This window comes from Mastigoproctus giganteus, chromosome 12, assembly GCF_048544385.1.
Source record: "Mastigoproctus giganteus isolate SK-2022 chromosome 12, ASM4854438v1, whole genome shotgun sequence".
NCBI classification, from domain to species: Eukaryota; Metazoa; Arthropoda; class Arachnida; order Uropygi; family Thelyphonidae; genus Mastigoproctus; species Mastigoproctus giganteus.
This window is the reverse complement of record NC_143586.1, coordinates 68,236,346-68,253,313: the sequence shown is the minus strand read 5'-3', so window position 1 is coordinate 68,253,313 and position 16,968 is coordinate 68,236,346. Positions and strand designations below refer to the sequence as shown.

Here is a 16,968-nt window from a genome sequence, read left to right as displayed (position 1 = left end):
GGACAGAAAGTTTCCTGAAAAAAAAGTGGAACGCACTGTTAAATTGGTCCCATTAATTGCATTATGGTAATTTCTAACAAATAGTAAAACCTCATAAATCCAGCATCCTCTGGGACATAGTACGGAAACCGGAATTTTGAAAATTTCGATTATCTTGAAGATTATGCACGCAGCTTAAAATAGAAGAATGATGATGTCCAGCTCAGGACCCTGGGTGTGTCAAGCCCATACTGTTAGTCTTACAAATATAGAGATTTAGAAGTTATGGGAATTTTTTTGTAATTTGGGAATAATTTAATCTTTGATATGGAAAGGAATTTTGACATTTAAGAGAAGCATATACGGGATGAATACTAGATTTAGAGATAAACGATTATAGAGGTGTAAATGGAATAGCACTCAGATGGAAGAGAAAGTAACATAAATGTATATGTGTGAGAGAAAAAGGGGTGAAATGACAGTAAACAAAGGCAGCTGCCCATACCAGGGAAGGAGTGGTCATTAGTGAACGAGTGGAAAAGGGTTACTGGAAACAGAACAATGGGTTGGTGAAATGCGGGTGATTAAGACACGTTTGATCTATGCGGCAGCTGGACATAAGTCCCCATGGGTTAGCGTTTGGGTCGAAAAAGACCAGGTCACTGTGGCGGCTTTTTGGTAAGTTGACAACATTTTCGCAAATGGGAAAAGACGAAAATGGCTATCCCGCGAGACGACGGCAAACATGAAAGGATTGTGATACCTTGAGAACTAAACAAGAAAATTATGGGGACAAGGCTTGGTTTGCACACGGGGCAAAATAGTTATGGTAAATTCTTTAACGAATAGAAAAGTCGGACGATTAGGTGAATTCCTGGGATTGGTAGAGAGTCCTGGGGAAGGAGGGTCAAACGACGGAGAAAAAGTTTGGGTCGTCAGGGTAAGAGGACAGAAGTGGCGAGAAGAGGAGTGTGGCTAAAGGGGTGATCGTGGAGACAGAGTGAAAGAAGTAAGTCGAGCAGTGGAGAAATGTAGGGAGTGAATAAAGGAGCCTAGACAGTAAGGGGGAAAACAGTTAAGAGTAGAAAGGTAACGGGAAGGCTAAGGATGATAAGCAAAGGGTTATGAAAGACAGTTAAGTGAACCAGGAAAGGTAACGACCTCTTGGAGAAAGATACATCTGAATGATCCATAGTAAAGGAGGAGTTGTGTATTCAAAGCAGGAGAAAGGATGCCAGACCCATGCAGCCAAGAGTTCCGGAAAATTATCTGAAGCAGATGAAGGAAAGTCTTAGAAGATGGCCTGGAGAGAATAAGATGGAAGCTTGAAACCTCCCTGGAGAAGAAGAGAAAAGGATTGAAGTAGGTGAGCGATATATTAAGTACACTTAGTTTTAAGAAGAAGGACTGTTAGTGAAATAGTAGGGTAATTAATGAAAAGGGGGTAGCACTAGAAAGTAAAGTGAAAGATAAATTATCTCTGAGGTAGATATACTAACAGAATTTATTATGTTAAAAAGGGTTAATGTATAATGCAAGGGAAACGAAGGAATGAGTAACAGATGAAATTGGTGTACAAATAGCTATAATGTGTTAGAAGGGTAGTAAAGTTTGAATATGTTTTAATGATAGATAATTGAGTTATATGAGCAACTCTGAATATAGTGTTTTAATTGACGAAGATTTGTTGGTTTATCTGAGTGATTAATAACAAGTAGGGACTTTAGAATACTGAAAATTGGTCTAAAAATATGTGTATGTAATAAATTTCATGTTTTGTTTTCACTTTGAGTCCTGTTATTCTAAATAACTCACGCCTTGCCTGCCTAGTTAAGAGTTTGCTCTCACACAATTTAGCGAGAGAATCCTGGTCTCTGATTAAGGGGAATCAAAAGAAATTACCCTCAAGATATTGGGAATCTTCTGTGATATATACAGAGTACAGCAGTCAGGTGGCAAAAGGTGGGGCCTTGATAGGTGTGAGGGCATCTAAGAAAAATCTAAATAAACAAGGGTAGTAATCTTGTGTGAGATATAAGGTAAGTAAAAAAGGGATAAATAAATAATATTAAAATAACCCCACCACCCACACACACACACACCAGCATGAAGCCCAAATGTTAACTGGTGCTTTCTTGTCCAAAGTTAACGGGCATCAAACATTTGCCCAATGCTGGATGTGGATCCCTAAGCCTTCTTTCAACATATTATGATATTTGCGTGGAGTTTCAGGAAACTCGCTTATACTTTTTCCGATCCATAGTTGAGGATGTGATGAACGTGGGTTTCCCGGCATCGTTTATATACGATGGGTATTCGATATTCATGGTACACCTAATGGGAGTTCACCGAGCAAAACATCACACTCTAGCATTCAGGAACCTTCTAAATTGTCCCTAAAGTACGGTTTATTTAAATAAACCGTTCAAATTGTTCAAAAACAATGAACAATGTTGTTGATTAAATATATAATCAATCCAGCTTTTAAGCTAGATCGATTTCATGACATTAGCATTAATATCATTGGATATAGACGTTCGTCTCTTTTATTTAAAAATAAATAACTTATTATAAACGTAAAATTATAAAACGAGTATTAATAAACATGTATTATCAATAATATAAATAAAAATCATAAATATAAGAACAACACAACTAAATAACCTTCTGCACTTTCTACGCATTCCTCCCAAACAAACAAACCACATAAAACATTTTATTTATTTATTTATTATTTATAATTCGGCAGGTGTGGATTCGAAACTGAAACACAACCTTTAATGAAAAAAGCATAGTGCGTTAATGCATAATTGTTTAAAATCACATTGGAAATAAATATTTATTAAACATTACACTCGTGGAAAAAAATGGCTTTAATACAGGAGCTGACAGAAAGCGAATTTTGATTCCATTTCGTTTAAATTGCTTAAAACATACTTACCCGAACTAATGACAAAAGTCCAGATGCACCAAAGAACAGGGAGTAAAGTGGGAATAGAAATAATCTTCTAATACAAATATTGATGAAAAGGTCGAAAGAAGGTCACTTATCTGATTGAGTCAAGGTGAAGTGCCAAATAGACTGACTACAGCTTTCAGACTGTTGACAGAATGTCTGTTAGCAGCTTTTGATATTCGTCAGCAACCCCAAAGCAAGTTACATCTACTCGATGAAGTGGAGCTTCGAGTCATTTTAGAATTGAGATTAGGACATCGGTAATGGCGTCACCGAAATGATTAAACGCGAATCGCATGTTCTGCGCACGTGACAAATTTCATATTGTGCCACATGTACCGAGATGGGGTAGTAACAAAATGTTAATCGCGAAAGATACAGTTCGATCAGCTGAGAATTAGAAAGAAAGAAAAAAAAAAACTCTCGATTTCGAACCAATGAATAAATAGTCTGACAGTTTTTTGTTTTTTTTCTGAAAAGTTTTTAATGAAAACAAAAGAAAAAGTGGGAAGATTAAGCCTCGTTGTAATGTGACCCTTGGTAATTTTATGTATTTCGTATTAACTTTACAAAAATGTTCCAATAATCCAATGTGAATTTAATGCAACCTCAGTCAAAACCAGTTTTTGCAACTTCGAACAACAAGAATACAACCCAAGGGGATTTATACATAAATTAGAATGCAACTGCAAACAAGTCTACGTTAGGAGAATTTTATATGAGATTACACTTAGGGTGCAAGAACACAAAAATGATATCCAGTATGGAAGGGTGGAGAAACCTGAACCAGCCTTGCATGCCTTCGAATGCAGGCTGTCCTGGGATTTTAATAAAACCTTAGTGTTGTCCATTGATTCTAATTATAATAGAAGGACGTCCAGAAGGCTACTTCATTAAATGCCACAGAGGCGCATCCACCAACATTCCAGTGAAGGTTCCAACGTCAAAAAGAATACTCCAGCTATTTTAGCAGAAGATATTTTAGCATTGCCCAACAACCTCTGAAACGACAAACTTTAACAATCAACAGAAGAGAATTCGATATCAGAATATTGCATCAGCAACCATCATTATTTCCCTACCACAGAACCCAATACCATGTGCATGGTTTGGTGATTCAAGTGATGACGTCCAGAAAAGACTAAATTAAAGAATTGCAATCGTGTCTACGATATCACGCGAGGATTTCCTCAAGTTTACAAGTGAAAATTATGTATTCAGCGACCGAGCAGAATATGTGGAGGTCGGCCATAACACAGATAACACAGAACTGGTAGAATCGCCATCCTCCCTACACCGGGTGAAAAAGTTCCTGAGTCCGAATCCCATCAATGACGCCAGGGATTTTTATGGGCCTTTATATAAAGTGGCTGAGTTAATCGGTCTCAGGCGAGGCAGCTTGATTTTCCCTCCGGGAAACTCGGGTTTTCCGTGCGGCAAACAACAAATTGACCACAGAACGCACGCAATGTACAGACATTATGTGTGGCCCAATATGGCTTAAGTTGTTGATGCTTTTAAACCCAATAATGTATGTACTTCTGTGGTGGTCGTTAAAAATTTCGATTATATTCTTAGAGAAAACATATTTAATGGAATTGAGGTTGAGAAGCTTGTCCCCAAATGCAGTTTGGTTTCTTCTAGAAGAAGGAAAGGAGATGATTGGTCCAACCCCTGCATTGATCTTCTTTAAGATTTCATATGGCGCAGTTTTAATATTTCTAGAGATGACTAGAAATTTCCATAATTTGACTTTGAGATTAATAAATTGAAAGTACTTTGTGCAAACTTCGTTTTATTTAATTCAATCAAACTGAATGAAGAAAATACACAAGTTTAGACATGATCCGTATAATCTTGATTTATCTAGGATTAATTCTTCAACATCAGATTGAATTAGAAAGTTTGAAACCGTCAGCATAAACTCAACAAAATTGTATTGTGGAAAGAGTTGTGGAAAATAAAGAGACAGACAAGACCGCAAGGAAGACCCACCGGAAATTGCAAAGGTGAGACATTACTCACTTTTCGATAATATTCTGATAAAAATAATCATAAGGTGACCAGAAATGAAAAGATCCTAGAGATATATACCGATAAAGCAGGACGCTAAGGAGCACCGTCATATGATACATTAAATATTATTAGTTTCTTAAGATTATTACAAGGAAAATCCAGCATCTTACAACAAAGAATAAATTGTCTTGGTGAAGTAAGGAAATGAGTTTTATCTCCCTTTCATGGTGACATCTGTGAACTGAACTGATAGATCGCAAAATAGCTTACTGGCTATCATCTGTCAAATATGCTGAGTTTATAGGTTTGGTTTATTGGTAATTACTATTGGTAATCACCAATAAATATTATTTTTTAAAAAAATAAATAAATAGTAATAGCATTAATAGCTATTTCATGTGTCGCTATGGCTTGTATGAATTTTTACGATCTGGAATGAGTTGCTAAGTTTTTATCAGCACAGATAGACAGCACTCAACGCACGATCAGTCTGACTCAACTGTTATCAAAATATCCAACGCTTGTTGTGGGAGGGGAAAGGAAACAGTAATGGTTTAGGAAAGTATGTGATAACATTAATACATTGTAACAAAGTGTAATACTAGTTCTGTACTTCAAAAATATTTTAAGATTTTTGATTTGCAAAAATATTAAAATGATTGATATTAACAACTATACTAATTTTTCATCAACATATCTTCCAAGAGATTTTATCACTGCCTTATACAGACGTGACATTCTGGAGATTAATTTTATAATGGTGTCTTGGCCAACATTATTCCAAACGACCTGCAAGGTTCCCCATAAATTTTGTAAAGATGGGCAGACTTCACGGACTTGCCATGCCATTCTAGATGGTCCCATAAAAGCTTTATTGAATTTAATTCAGGCGATCGGGCTGTTGTTTATTTACCAGAAAGTCTTGCACACCTTAGAGCTGTTCTTCGGATCATTGTCTTGTTATAATATAAAATTTCTTCCACAGAGTCGAAGTCCAGACGATATTGCATTAAGTTTCAAGAATGTTTCATAGCATAGCCTTCAATTCTGATGACGTCACGGTGACATCATCAGGCCTCTGTTTTTCTGGAATATTGAACAAATATTGACAAATTTATTGAAATATATTTCAGCTGCTGTATAAATATCGATAAAACCATAAGGCGTATAGTGTTTCAAAGTTTTAAAACAATAAAAGAAAAGAATTCCACGCTACTTTAAAATAATTCTATACTAAAATTGTCATATGCTCTAAAAGTACATATTTATAGCTGTAACAAAGCTAATTTTTAATGCTTTCAATTCGTAGTAAGTGCCTCCATCTGGTGGAACATGCTGAAAGCAACAATTTAATACAAACAAAAAAAAAAAAACGTATTTATTACAAATTAAACAATGCACCCAATAATATTATATTCGTATAACAAAAAAGAATCATTTAAATCACATAAAGCTGAAATCAGATAGAGTTACATTTATTTACTGAAATATAAATTTCAAATAATATCTCCAGCTCTCTTTAGCTGAGAATTCATTAATATTAAAACTACTGTATAATATAACTCGATAAACATTATATTTCCTGAAATGACTCAGCCTGGAGGAGGAGCTGAAAATAAACTCTGCCTCAAAATTTTATTACTATTATAAATTATTATTATTATACGTTTATGTTTAGATTTTTGGAGAAAATTTCCTGGAATTATTCTTTAAGAAAAAAACGTTTTCCCCCTTTCTTGACTTCAAATATCTTTAAACCATTTTCCATTCTAAGGTATGTCCGACCTTTAATTATTCCTTGTTTTTAAAAAGGGTAACATAATTGATAATCAGATAAGGTAAGAGCTGATACTAAATGTTTGTCATTTTCCACATATTAAAGCTCTAAATGTGGAGGTATGCTTATTTGAGTTAATGTCGTGAGCTTTATGTGTGGTTCCATCTGGTGGCAAGTGGAACACAATTTCTTTTTAAAGATGTAAAAATATTTATTCTATTTTTTCCCCCTTACTAGAACGAAGAACATAAATTAAGAAGGCAGGTCCTACAAAAAAATGAAGGTTTCCAAGAAATTGCGAAGAAATTTCTAAACACCAAGCGATAGAAGGCAAACCGATTAAATAAAAAAATATTCAATTTATATCTGACATATATTATCCATCCCTGAAGTGGGTCCTACATATTATGATATACCCTGTACACACGGTCCAGTCAAAACCTTATGACCACCTACATAACAGTGGTATGTCCTCCTTTACTTCCAGTACTGCCACCAGGAGGCTACGGCTCAGCTCTATAAGGCCTTTGAAAGTTTCAGGAAGCATATTGTACCACGTCATCATGATTACTACTGTAGATTTACGATAGACCGTGATGGAGGATCCAAACACCAGATATGTCGATTCTCATAATTCCTGAGAAGTTCAATGGGATTTATATCCGGTGAATCGGCGGCACATGTAGCACATGGAAGTCACTTTCGTGTTCAGCGAACCATTCTAGAACAATACTTGCAACGTGCCAGGATATATTTTCTTGCTGGAACACACATTTCTAGGGAATTTCAGGGAATCATTGTTAATCTTCACGTTATCTCAGAACGAAAACAAGGAGGCTCTCGGCCCTGATAACCAAAATCACCAGGAGGGACTGGGGACTAAAGAAGAGGGCCCTCTCCCTTCTATACAAAGCTCTCTTCATCCCTATCCTTGCCTATGGTGCAGTGCCTGGTATCAGAAAGCAAACACAGCAGTCAACAAGAAAAAGCTGGAGTCGATCCACCGATCCATACTATTGATAACAACTGGAGCCTGCTGCACAGTGAGCACCCATGCGCTCCAGGTCCTGACGGGCTTCCTTCTCCTGGACCTGGAGATTGTGCGCTGTGGGCTGCTACACCAACATTTGAAAGGAAGAACCACAACTTATCTAGACTACACAACAGATCCACAGAAAAGCAAATCCTCAGAAAATAAGAGGTTAACGGAACACCTGCAAATCTATCTGGCAAAATAGATGGAATCTTACCACAAAAGGGCAAGTCACCAAAAAATTTATATCCGATGTCAGTAGGGTATGTCCTATATCCCCGTCCTGGTTTTTCCCTGGCTTGCACACCACCTTCCTTCTTACGGGACACGGCTCCTTCAGAGGGAAACTCCACGGGCTGGGAATCTCCGACAACTCGAGCTGTAACTGCGGTCAGGAGGAAATCTGGGAACATCTTATCCATGACTGTGACAACTACGAGGATCTCAGATGTCAGCTATATACACCCATTAACTCCTTGCTTAGAAACCGAGAAGAAATAATATTGCAAGAAAAAGATAATTACCGGGCTTTCACCGTCATTGCCCGCGAACTCTTTAAAAGACAAAGATCCCTTCCACATCATCACTAACCTATGAAAGCAAAGACGTAACTACCTGAGATGACTGCGAAACTCTGAACTAGTGACCACCTGAAGTAGATACAACACTTATCTGAACGTAACGAACGTAACGAACTGGACCTGACTTCTGGACTTGGACCTCCACCGGCCTAATGAAAAGACGAAGATCGGAACTTAGACACGGATCCGAACACAAAGGTGAAGATTGCATCTTATGATGCCATATGGCTGTATGCAATCTTCACCTTTGTGTTCGGATCCGAGTCTAAGTTCCGATCTTCGTCTTTTCATTAGGCCGGTGGAGGTCCAAGTCAAGAAGTCAGGTCCAGTTCGTTACGGGGGCCGGCCTGCTGTCTCCTTCTCCTGTCACCCCTCTTTCTCCTCTGGTGGGGCATGGGCATGCTCCACTATTTCAACAGGGGTCATCTCCCCTATGGACCCCTTACTTCCAATTTCCAACCCCCCTCCCATTTCTTTCCCCTTACCCAGCGCCTACCCCACACGTACCTTATAGCCCCTCTAAGCAGCGTATACCATCTGTGTATTGCGTGCAATTCGATTGGAATGTTCTGCCTTCTTTTTCATGCCTTCAAGATTTTTCCATCACGCTTTCATCTGTTTGGCCCCATGAAGTCTTGCATAACACTTCGCCTATAACAATGCAGAGGGAGGATGGCACTTTGATCCGATTTTAATGGCAACCGCCACCGCTAGAGAGCCCAGCCGTCGAAGCGCCTTGAACCGACTTTGATTGGGACAGTCCTCGCTATGCGGCGCCATAATCGCACATTGGAATGGAAAGCTTGAACCGCAGGTGATGACGGCATCAACCACGTGACTCTCTGTCCTTTGCGCGACCTCCTCTCCCATGATCCTTTGCACTCGCCGAACTTCGTTATTTATTTTTAATTTTGCTGCTGGATGGCGCCACGAGTTTTTTCATGAAAATAATTTCATTCGGATTCAAACGTAGGTTAAACTTTCTCAAAACCAAATGTCTAACCACTGGGCTACTAAGATATTTACTTACAATATTGCAAAACAGAGTTGTAAGTAAAACTGCTAGTATTAGAACGCAACTCGAACTCAATTTTTTTTTCAATTACTATAATTTTAAACAGAGTGTGTGTTTCTATTTTTATTTTTTTAATTGTTTTTTAATCGACAAATTAATGAGAGGAATTATTTCATTTATTTGATTATTTGAACTCAGATCTTTTTAATTAACGGCATTTAGTAACAATTTATTTTTAAGCTGCTTAATGAGCGTTATTTATTTTGAACACGATTTTAAATTAATTAGCGCTATTATTTCAACACAATTAATATGTTTTTTTGTTTTAATTATAAAGTTAAATGAAACAATTTCCACACTCTGATTAAATCTCAGAAATATTAATTTTTTTTTTTAAATTATAATGTACCTGCCAATTATTATGTGAAATTATAAATTTTGAAATTAATTCCAATGAGACGAATTTTAAGGAGAAATTAAAAAGTTAAAGGAAATTTCCCAAAAGTTGTGCGAAAATTATAAGATAAACATTGTAACTTCCAAACCATATAACGTTTTTATTATTCTGGTTAAAATTCTAAAATCATCATTGAAGACAGTTTTAACGAAATTTTATTGGAATTCTAAAGAGGCAATATCAACCTGAACTTACTAATAATAAAATTCTCAATTCAGATATATCAAACTCACTAGTCAGCTTATTAAGGGAAGGGTGCCTTTGTGATTTTCCATAAAAAATACAATTCACATAAAGATACTAAATAAATCACTTATTAATTCCATTTTTATCTTTCAGACGTCATCATCATGGTGAAAAGGATCGCCGTACTTGGAGCAGGATCGAGTGGTCTGACAGCCATAAAATCGTGTAAAGAGGAAGGACTGGATGTCGTGTGCTTTGAAAGAACCGACAACTGGGGTGGGATCTGGAGATATCGAGATGAAGACGCCGAAGGAGTTCCCTCGGTTATGAGATCAACCACCATTAACACAAACAAAGAGAAAAGTGCGTTTTCTGACTTCCCTCCTCCTAAAAAGTTCGCGAACTACATGCACAACACCAAGGTCATCGAATACTTCCGCTTGTACGCGGAAAAGTTTGACCTGCTTCGACATATTAAATACAACCAAGTTGTGGTAAAAGTTGTTCCGGCGGAGGATTACAAGTCAACGGGGAGGTGGGTGGTGACCACCGAGGACACCAGAGATGGTCAAACTAGAGAAGAAACCTTTGATGGGGTGATGGTGTGCGTTGGACATCACGTTTATCCGAACATCCCTAACTTTCCCGGTTTGGATCAGTTTAAGGGGAAAGTTTTCCACACCCACAGCTGTAAGAATGCCAAAGGCTATGAAGGCCAACGTATAGCGGTGATCGGTATTGGAAACTCTGCAGTAGATGCAGCGGTGGAGTTCAGCAATGTTTGCGAACAGGTGCGAAATTTTCTCCTTTTTATCAGGGACAATGATTTTCAACGAGATTTTTTATTGTATTTATCTGCTTAGGGTCCTAAACTTAGGACCTTAGGATCGCGTATAATATTCTTTGAGTCCTAAACTCAAAGAATATTATACGCGATAAGAAATGGATTAATTCTGCTGAGCATCGATTAGCTCTAGAATTTAGTATTCATTCCTATTAATGTTCAAATACTTAAAAAATCTTTATAAAGTAATTTAATTCACATTAAATTGGAGATCTATATCCAGAGCGACACAAAGCAAACTTCCACCTTCACTGTCATACACTATCCAACAGCTTGGATAGTATCATACACTATCAAACTTGTAGGAACTTGTAGCTTGCACTTAAAACAATCAATTTTAAGCATTTAAAATTGATTAGCACAACGAGACAACATTATTAACTCTGTGATTGCTGGTGGTCCAATCATTGGGATAAGCATGTGGTTGACCACTTTAAGTGAACAAGTCCACAATCATTTCAAAAATCAAATATTTTAAAATTAATAGAAATCTAAAATTATACGAAATGATGTAACGTTCAGAGTTGGTACAAAGTTTCCAGATTTATTGAGTGATCTTTAAAATCAATGTACTGTTCGCTTAAGCATTGCTTTTCAACTGAGTCACCCAAATTGTTCAAGAATTTTCCCAACACATGAAGTCTGCTTGTCCTAGGATTTTAGGCGCTCAGCGACTAAGGCCATATTGCGCCATATACGTATATTGTCTGTAATTTGAGTGTATTCTGTGGTTGATTTTATGTTTTCCTGGACCCAAAACCCCATTTCCGTGAGAAAAAACCACACTACGCTCGCCTGAGACCGACTAACTCAGGCCTTTACCACCCAGTGTGGGGAGGACGGTGATTCCACCAACCGCGCTGCCCCGAGGGTAACATAAAAGGCACTGTTTATGCCTTTGTAATAGAAACCCCTACAGCCATTATTATCTAACTAAATATACCAAAATAAAGTCCTAATAACTTATTACTTTTTTGTAAAAATTAATTGGAAAAAGGTTCTTAATCCCAAAGGCAGAACAGTGCAATAGGCAATGACCTTGCTTGATCTGACTACCAGCCTTCGAATTACAAACACTACAGTAAACTAAACTTTTTCATTTCAACTTTTTTTTTTTTTTTCAAGCTACACTATCCTAACAAAAGTCATGGGACATCGATCTGACTGCAAGAAATTTTGAATGACTATGAAATATGTACACATTTTGGTCTCCAACCGGAATTCATTTCAAATGGGTTCATCGAACAGTGAACCCGAAGAAAGCTAACAGAGCTTCAGAAGGGAAAAATACCACATGACCGAAGATATATGTGTGCCTACTATTGGTCTGGAATTAGCAATTCCCAAGTCGACAATTGGCAACGTGACAATTTCCAGAACCGACATCAAGAAACGACCACGTGCACCTAAAATACTGATTGAAAAGCCTTTGATAATAAATACAAATATACATGGTAGGTGGGTACACAGTTGATATAATCACCATCATCACCACACCAGGTAGAAAATACCAATGTTTAACGATGTGAGTATTTTTTATGGACAATTTTCACGGCCTGCAAAAGGTTCATGAAAAATTATAGTAATATCAAGTCATATTTATTTGATGATTACTTCAGCCATCGTAGATGTAGTGTTTTGAATTTTTCTGCAATGGCACAAATAGATTGATTGTCCATTTGGCATTCTAAACTGAATATTGGAAGTCGCAGTATTAACAAAAAATGGCAATATTAACAGTAATAGAATAGAATTTGCCTATTTGGAGTCCTTGCGACTATCGCATAAAGTATCTCATCGGCAAAGTTACCACAGTTTTTGGCGGATATCTTGGTTATAAGTTAAACTTAGATAGCATTGATTGCTTATCAAAAAAGATAATACCATAGGTTTAGATTTATGTGCTTAGAGAGTCGAAGAAACTTAGATTTTGTATATCATTCAAAACAGCTAATGCCTGTTATGACATTCGTCCCTCTTTGGGAGCACGATACTTGGTAACTTTCTTGCCGAACAAAAATCTGTCCTTATAAGTTAGTTCTGGGGCACTAAATAAGTAACCAAAATGATCATGTGTGTATATATATATATATATTTATATTCATAAATATCGTGCGTTCTTTGCACACCTGAGGCCGATTAACTCTACCACTGAGTGAAAACAGCCCATAAAAATTCCTCGCGTCATTGAGGGGATTCTAACAGTGGCCTTTTCCACGCATTATTGACGAGGACAGTGATTATAACCGCTAAAAAACTTTCATACAACTCAATTATACTTACTGCCACCCTTTGATGCTTCGCTCTCTGGTGATGCAATAATACCGCACTTTCAGTGAGGGCATTGGTGAGATCTACCGGCAGCTCTTAGGACACCTTGGGTGCTCTGCCATCTGCATTTTTTCACGGACAGAAACGGGATCTTCCAAGGCCCGCACTGAGCACGTGTGGTTCGAGGAACACAGCGAATATATCAACCATCTTGATTGGACTCCAAATTCCCTTGACCTCATTGAACACCTGTCATCTACGCAACCGTCATCTACGAGGGGCGAAGAGAAATCAAAAAAGATTTCTATTCACTCAGAAGTAGCTGTGATAGAAAGATGATATTTTTTGTTTGATGCGTTGAAATCTCTATAGCAACAACACAAAATTTGATTTCGATCTGACAATTCTTTTTTTTTTTTTTTCTCTCTCTCTCTCTCTCTTTGTAGAGCTGGTTGAAGTGAAGTGTCACAATAGATAAAGTTGAATACAGATCAGTGATTCGGTTCCTGCAAGGAAAAACACCAAAAACAATCCACTGTTTATGGAGAAGACTGCTGATGTAACAGTGCTGTTGCACATTGGTATAAAAAATTAATGTTGAAGGACCTCAATGCATGATGATGAAATTCCAAGGACGTCCAGCAACAACTGGAGTAAAAGAAGAGAGCGTTTTGGAAAAACTGAGACATTAATCCTGGAAGATCGCGTATTAGTGTCAAAGGACTAGCTGGAGAGCTCCAACTTAGTTTATGGTCTGTGAGAACATAATCCATCAATAGTTGCATATGAGTAAATTATCTACTTGATGGGTTCCAGACTTCTGACCCCTTCTCAAAAGAAGTAAAGGGCACGTGCGCATGAAATGTTGTCCGTGTACCTGTAAAAGCAAGAAAGCAAGTGCAGTTTTTCAACACCATGTTCGATTGAATGTGATAGTCGTACCTTCGATATGATAAATTTCTCGTTCTCTACATCTTGTAAGTTATTTTGATCCTAGGTGGCTTAACTATAAACAGAAAAATCTTTAATTTACAGTACATTGCATTGAAAATTATTTTTCCTTTATTTATAAAAAAATAAACCTCTAATCTATCAGTATATCTTTCTCAAACAGGTATATCTCAGTACAAGAAGAGGAACGTGGATATGGAAACGAACTGATGCTGGTGGTAGGCTGACTGACTTATTTTCTCGTTGGGATAATATACTTATCACACGTTTGCCATACAACTCTGTCTGCAGCGTGATCGAAAAGAGATTGGATAATGGCTTTGATCATGAAGCCTGCAGACTTAAACCAAAGCACAGGGTACTCGCACAGCATCCAACAACAAACGACCTCTTACCGTCCCGACTCCTTGCTGGAACAGTAATACTAAAGGGAGACGTGGTAACTTTTACAGAGAAAGGAATAACATTCGAAGGAGATAATCATGTTACCCATCTGGACGCCGTTATTTTAGGCACGGGATATTGCTTCAAGTTTCCTTTCCTTGGTGACATTCTTCATTCCAAAGATAACAAGGTCCAATTGTATAAATATGTTTTCTCACCAGATCTTGACCATCCCACTTTGGCAATGATAGGATTGATTCAAGCTTTTGGGCCTTTTTTTCCAATCTTTGAAATGCAGGCGCGGTGGTTCGCCCTGTTAATGAATCAAAAACTTCATCTGCCTTCCAAAGAAGCCATGATAGCTGACATCAAAACCAAGACGAAATTAAATGCTGCAAGGTACGTCTCGTCTCAAAGACATACAGTGCAAGTTGATTGGATTCCTTTTATGGACGAACTGGCTGAAATTATTGGAGCCAAACCTAAACTTTGGACTTTGGCTCTTACAGACCCGAAATTATTCTGGGCTTGTTTTACTGGACCGTGTTTGCCTTACTATTATCGACTCTGTGGACCACATCCATGGGCAGGAGCTCGTGAAGCGATTTTAAATACTAATGAAAGAATTTTGGCTCCTCTGAAGACTCGTCCTGTGGTTTATAAACAACAAAAGAGCTTCGGACTTTTGGGTATTGCATGGATTGGTGGATTTCTCATTCTGTTTCTTTTATATAAATGGATCGATGTTTTCGGAACTTTAGAGACGATTTCAAGCAAATAAAAAAAAGAAAAGAAAAAGAAACGCCCGCTACCAGCAATGGTTGACATTATAATATTTGCTTATAGTTCATTATGTACGCATTTACTTTGTCCCTAAATTCTACTACTAAAACTCTGTACACGTGAGCATGTATAATAAAGTGATTGGATTTGATACTTGGTGGTTTACTTTTAGAACAGTACCAGGTGTCCAGTATAAATACTAGACACCTAGTACTGCAAACTAATGACCTGATAATCCATTTTAATTTAATTATTTTTCGCGAGTGCTCAAGTTTATTGTTTTATGTGTTTCATGGAGGATAAAAGACGTGAAATCGTACACTTGAGCTCTTTTTGTCATAACTAAGTTCACGATATTTATCAGTGGAGATTTTTAAATATTATTTGAATTTTTTTTATTCTAATTTATGATCTGCAATCTTTTAAATTTTGAAGTAATACTACTGAACATGATCATAAATATGAATTAAACATCTAACGCAATATCGTTTGTTGAATTTTAAGCAAATAATTTTACTTCTTTTTGTAATTTTTAAATATAAGAAACTTCGGATGTAGCTTGGGCACTATAGTTCGCATTTTTAAATGTGGAACAATTATTGAACAGCGAATAGCAGAGATATATAAATTAAATTGAACAGAATGTTCTATAAGCGAGCTATCGCAAGGAACACAGCAAGGGCTTCAGGCAAACAGGAGTTTACAAATCATTCATGTATATATCTTACCAAAAGCCACTGGCCACTTGCAGTTATGAACAAAATGTAAATAATCAAAGAAGTTAATAGTGTATTAGCCACCCCTGGCCCTAATTACTGCTTCAATGTGGCGTGAAGGACTTTACTAATTTCTAGCTCGATTTCTTTGTTAAAGCATTCTTGAGCTCCACTGAAAAAGAGGGCCGGCTTTCAAATGTCTTCAAAAGTGTGAAGGAGTTTAATTATGCATGGGTTAGCCAAGGAATATCTTTTCGGTCTTCAAGAGTAGTTTCTAAAGCACAAACCAGACTTCAAGCAACTGGCTTTGTTAGCCCAATCTTGGGATCTAAATTTCTTTGACAATTTTGTTACATGAATGGTCCAATCAAACAACATATTGACGTTTCAACATGTTTGACTCCATGTCATCTCCAGTTCGAAATTCTATTGGCTTTACTCGGTGGGGTAAAGATCTATGAGCCAATTCGAACTCAGATCTTTACCACACCTGGTGGTAATATGGCCTAAATTGCTGATGCGCCTAAAATACAATAACATTGGGTCTAATAAAGTGGCGAAGCAGTGTATCAGTGTACGCAAACTATGTAAATCGACCAGAGAACACATGCAGTTTATGTACATAATATACATGGACACCAGTTGGTCCTCGGGCGGCTTTAAATGACACTTTACTTGCTGTTATCGCTATATGAACGCCTATGAACAGCCTCCGAGAGCAGATAGATCACGGACCAGGACAAACAGAATTTGTTTGAAGTTCGAAGTTGCATAGAAGAAGGTGAAGTTAAAAATCACTTGTCTTTCTTTTAAACCAGAATATTTCAGTTTTAATTCAAACTGTTCTTAAAATGCTTTCGTTATGAATGAAAGAAATTTCTTCATTAAAATCTTGTAAAATTTGAAGGAAAATCCTCACTCCTTTTCTTGCGTCGTGCAAACTATTAGTGTCAATAAGAAACTAAGACTGAGAATTGCCTTGGATTATCTTAAATAGTTTCTGTTTACTGGATTTCATA

General features: G+C 37.2%; 1 protein-coding gene across 1 annotated transcript; it reads left to right on the top strand.

Annotated features, from left to right (window-relative positions):
- The first annotated feature begins 581 nt into the window (after window positions 1-581).
- On the top strand, window positions 582-15,231 carry LOC150077164 (flavin-containing monooxygenase 5-like). Its single transcript, XM_090385801.1, has 3 exons — window positions 582-657; window positions 10,154-10,791; window positions 14,230-15,231. The coding sequence occupies exons 1-3, from the start codon at window positions 582-584 to the stop codon at window positions 15,229-15,231; spliced, it is 1,716 nt and encodes a 571-aa protein (XP_090241927.1).
- The last annotated feature ends 1,737 nt before the right edge of the window (window positions 15,232-16,968 follow it).

Coding starts and splice junctions, on each gene's coding strand:
- LOC150077164 (XM_090385801.1), top strand. CDS start 582: ATGCGGCAGCTGGACATAAGTCCCCATGGGTTAGCGTTTGGGTCGAAA. Junction 658..10,153: donor GTCACTGTGGCGGCTTTTTG/GTAAGTTGACAA, acceptor TTTATCTTTCAG/ACGTCATCATCATGGTGAAA. Junction 10,792..14,229: donor TCAGCAATGTTTGCGAACAG/GTGCGAAATTTT, acceptor TTTCTCAAACAG/GTATATCTCAGTACAAGAAG.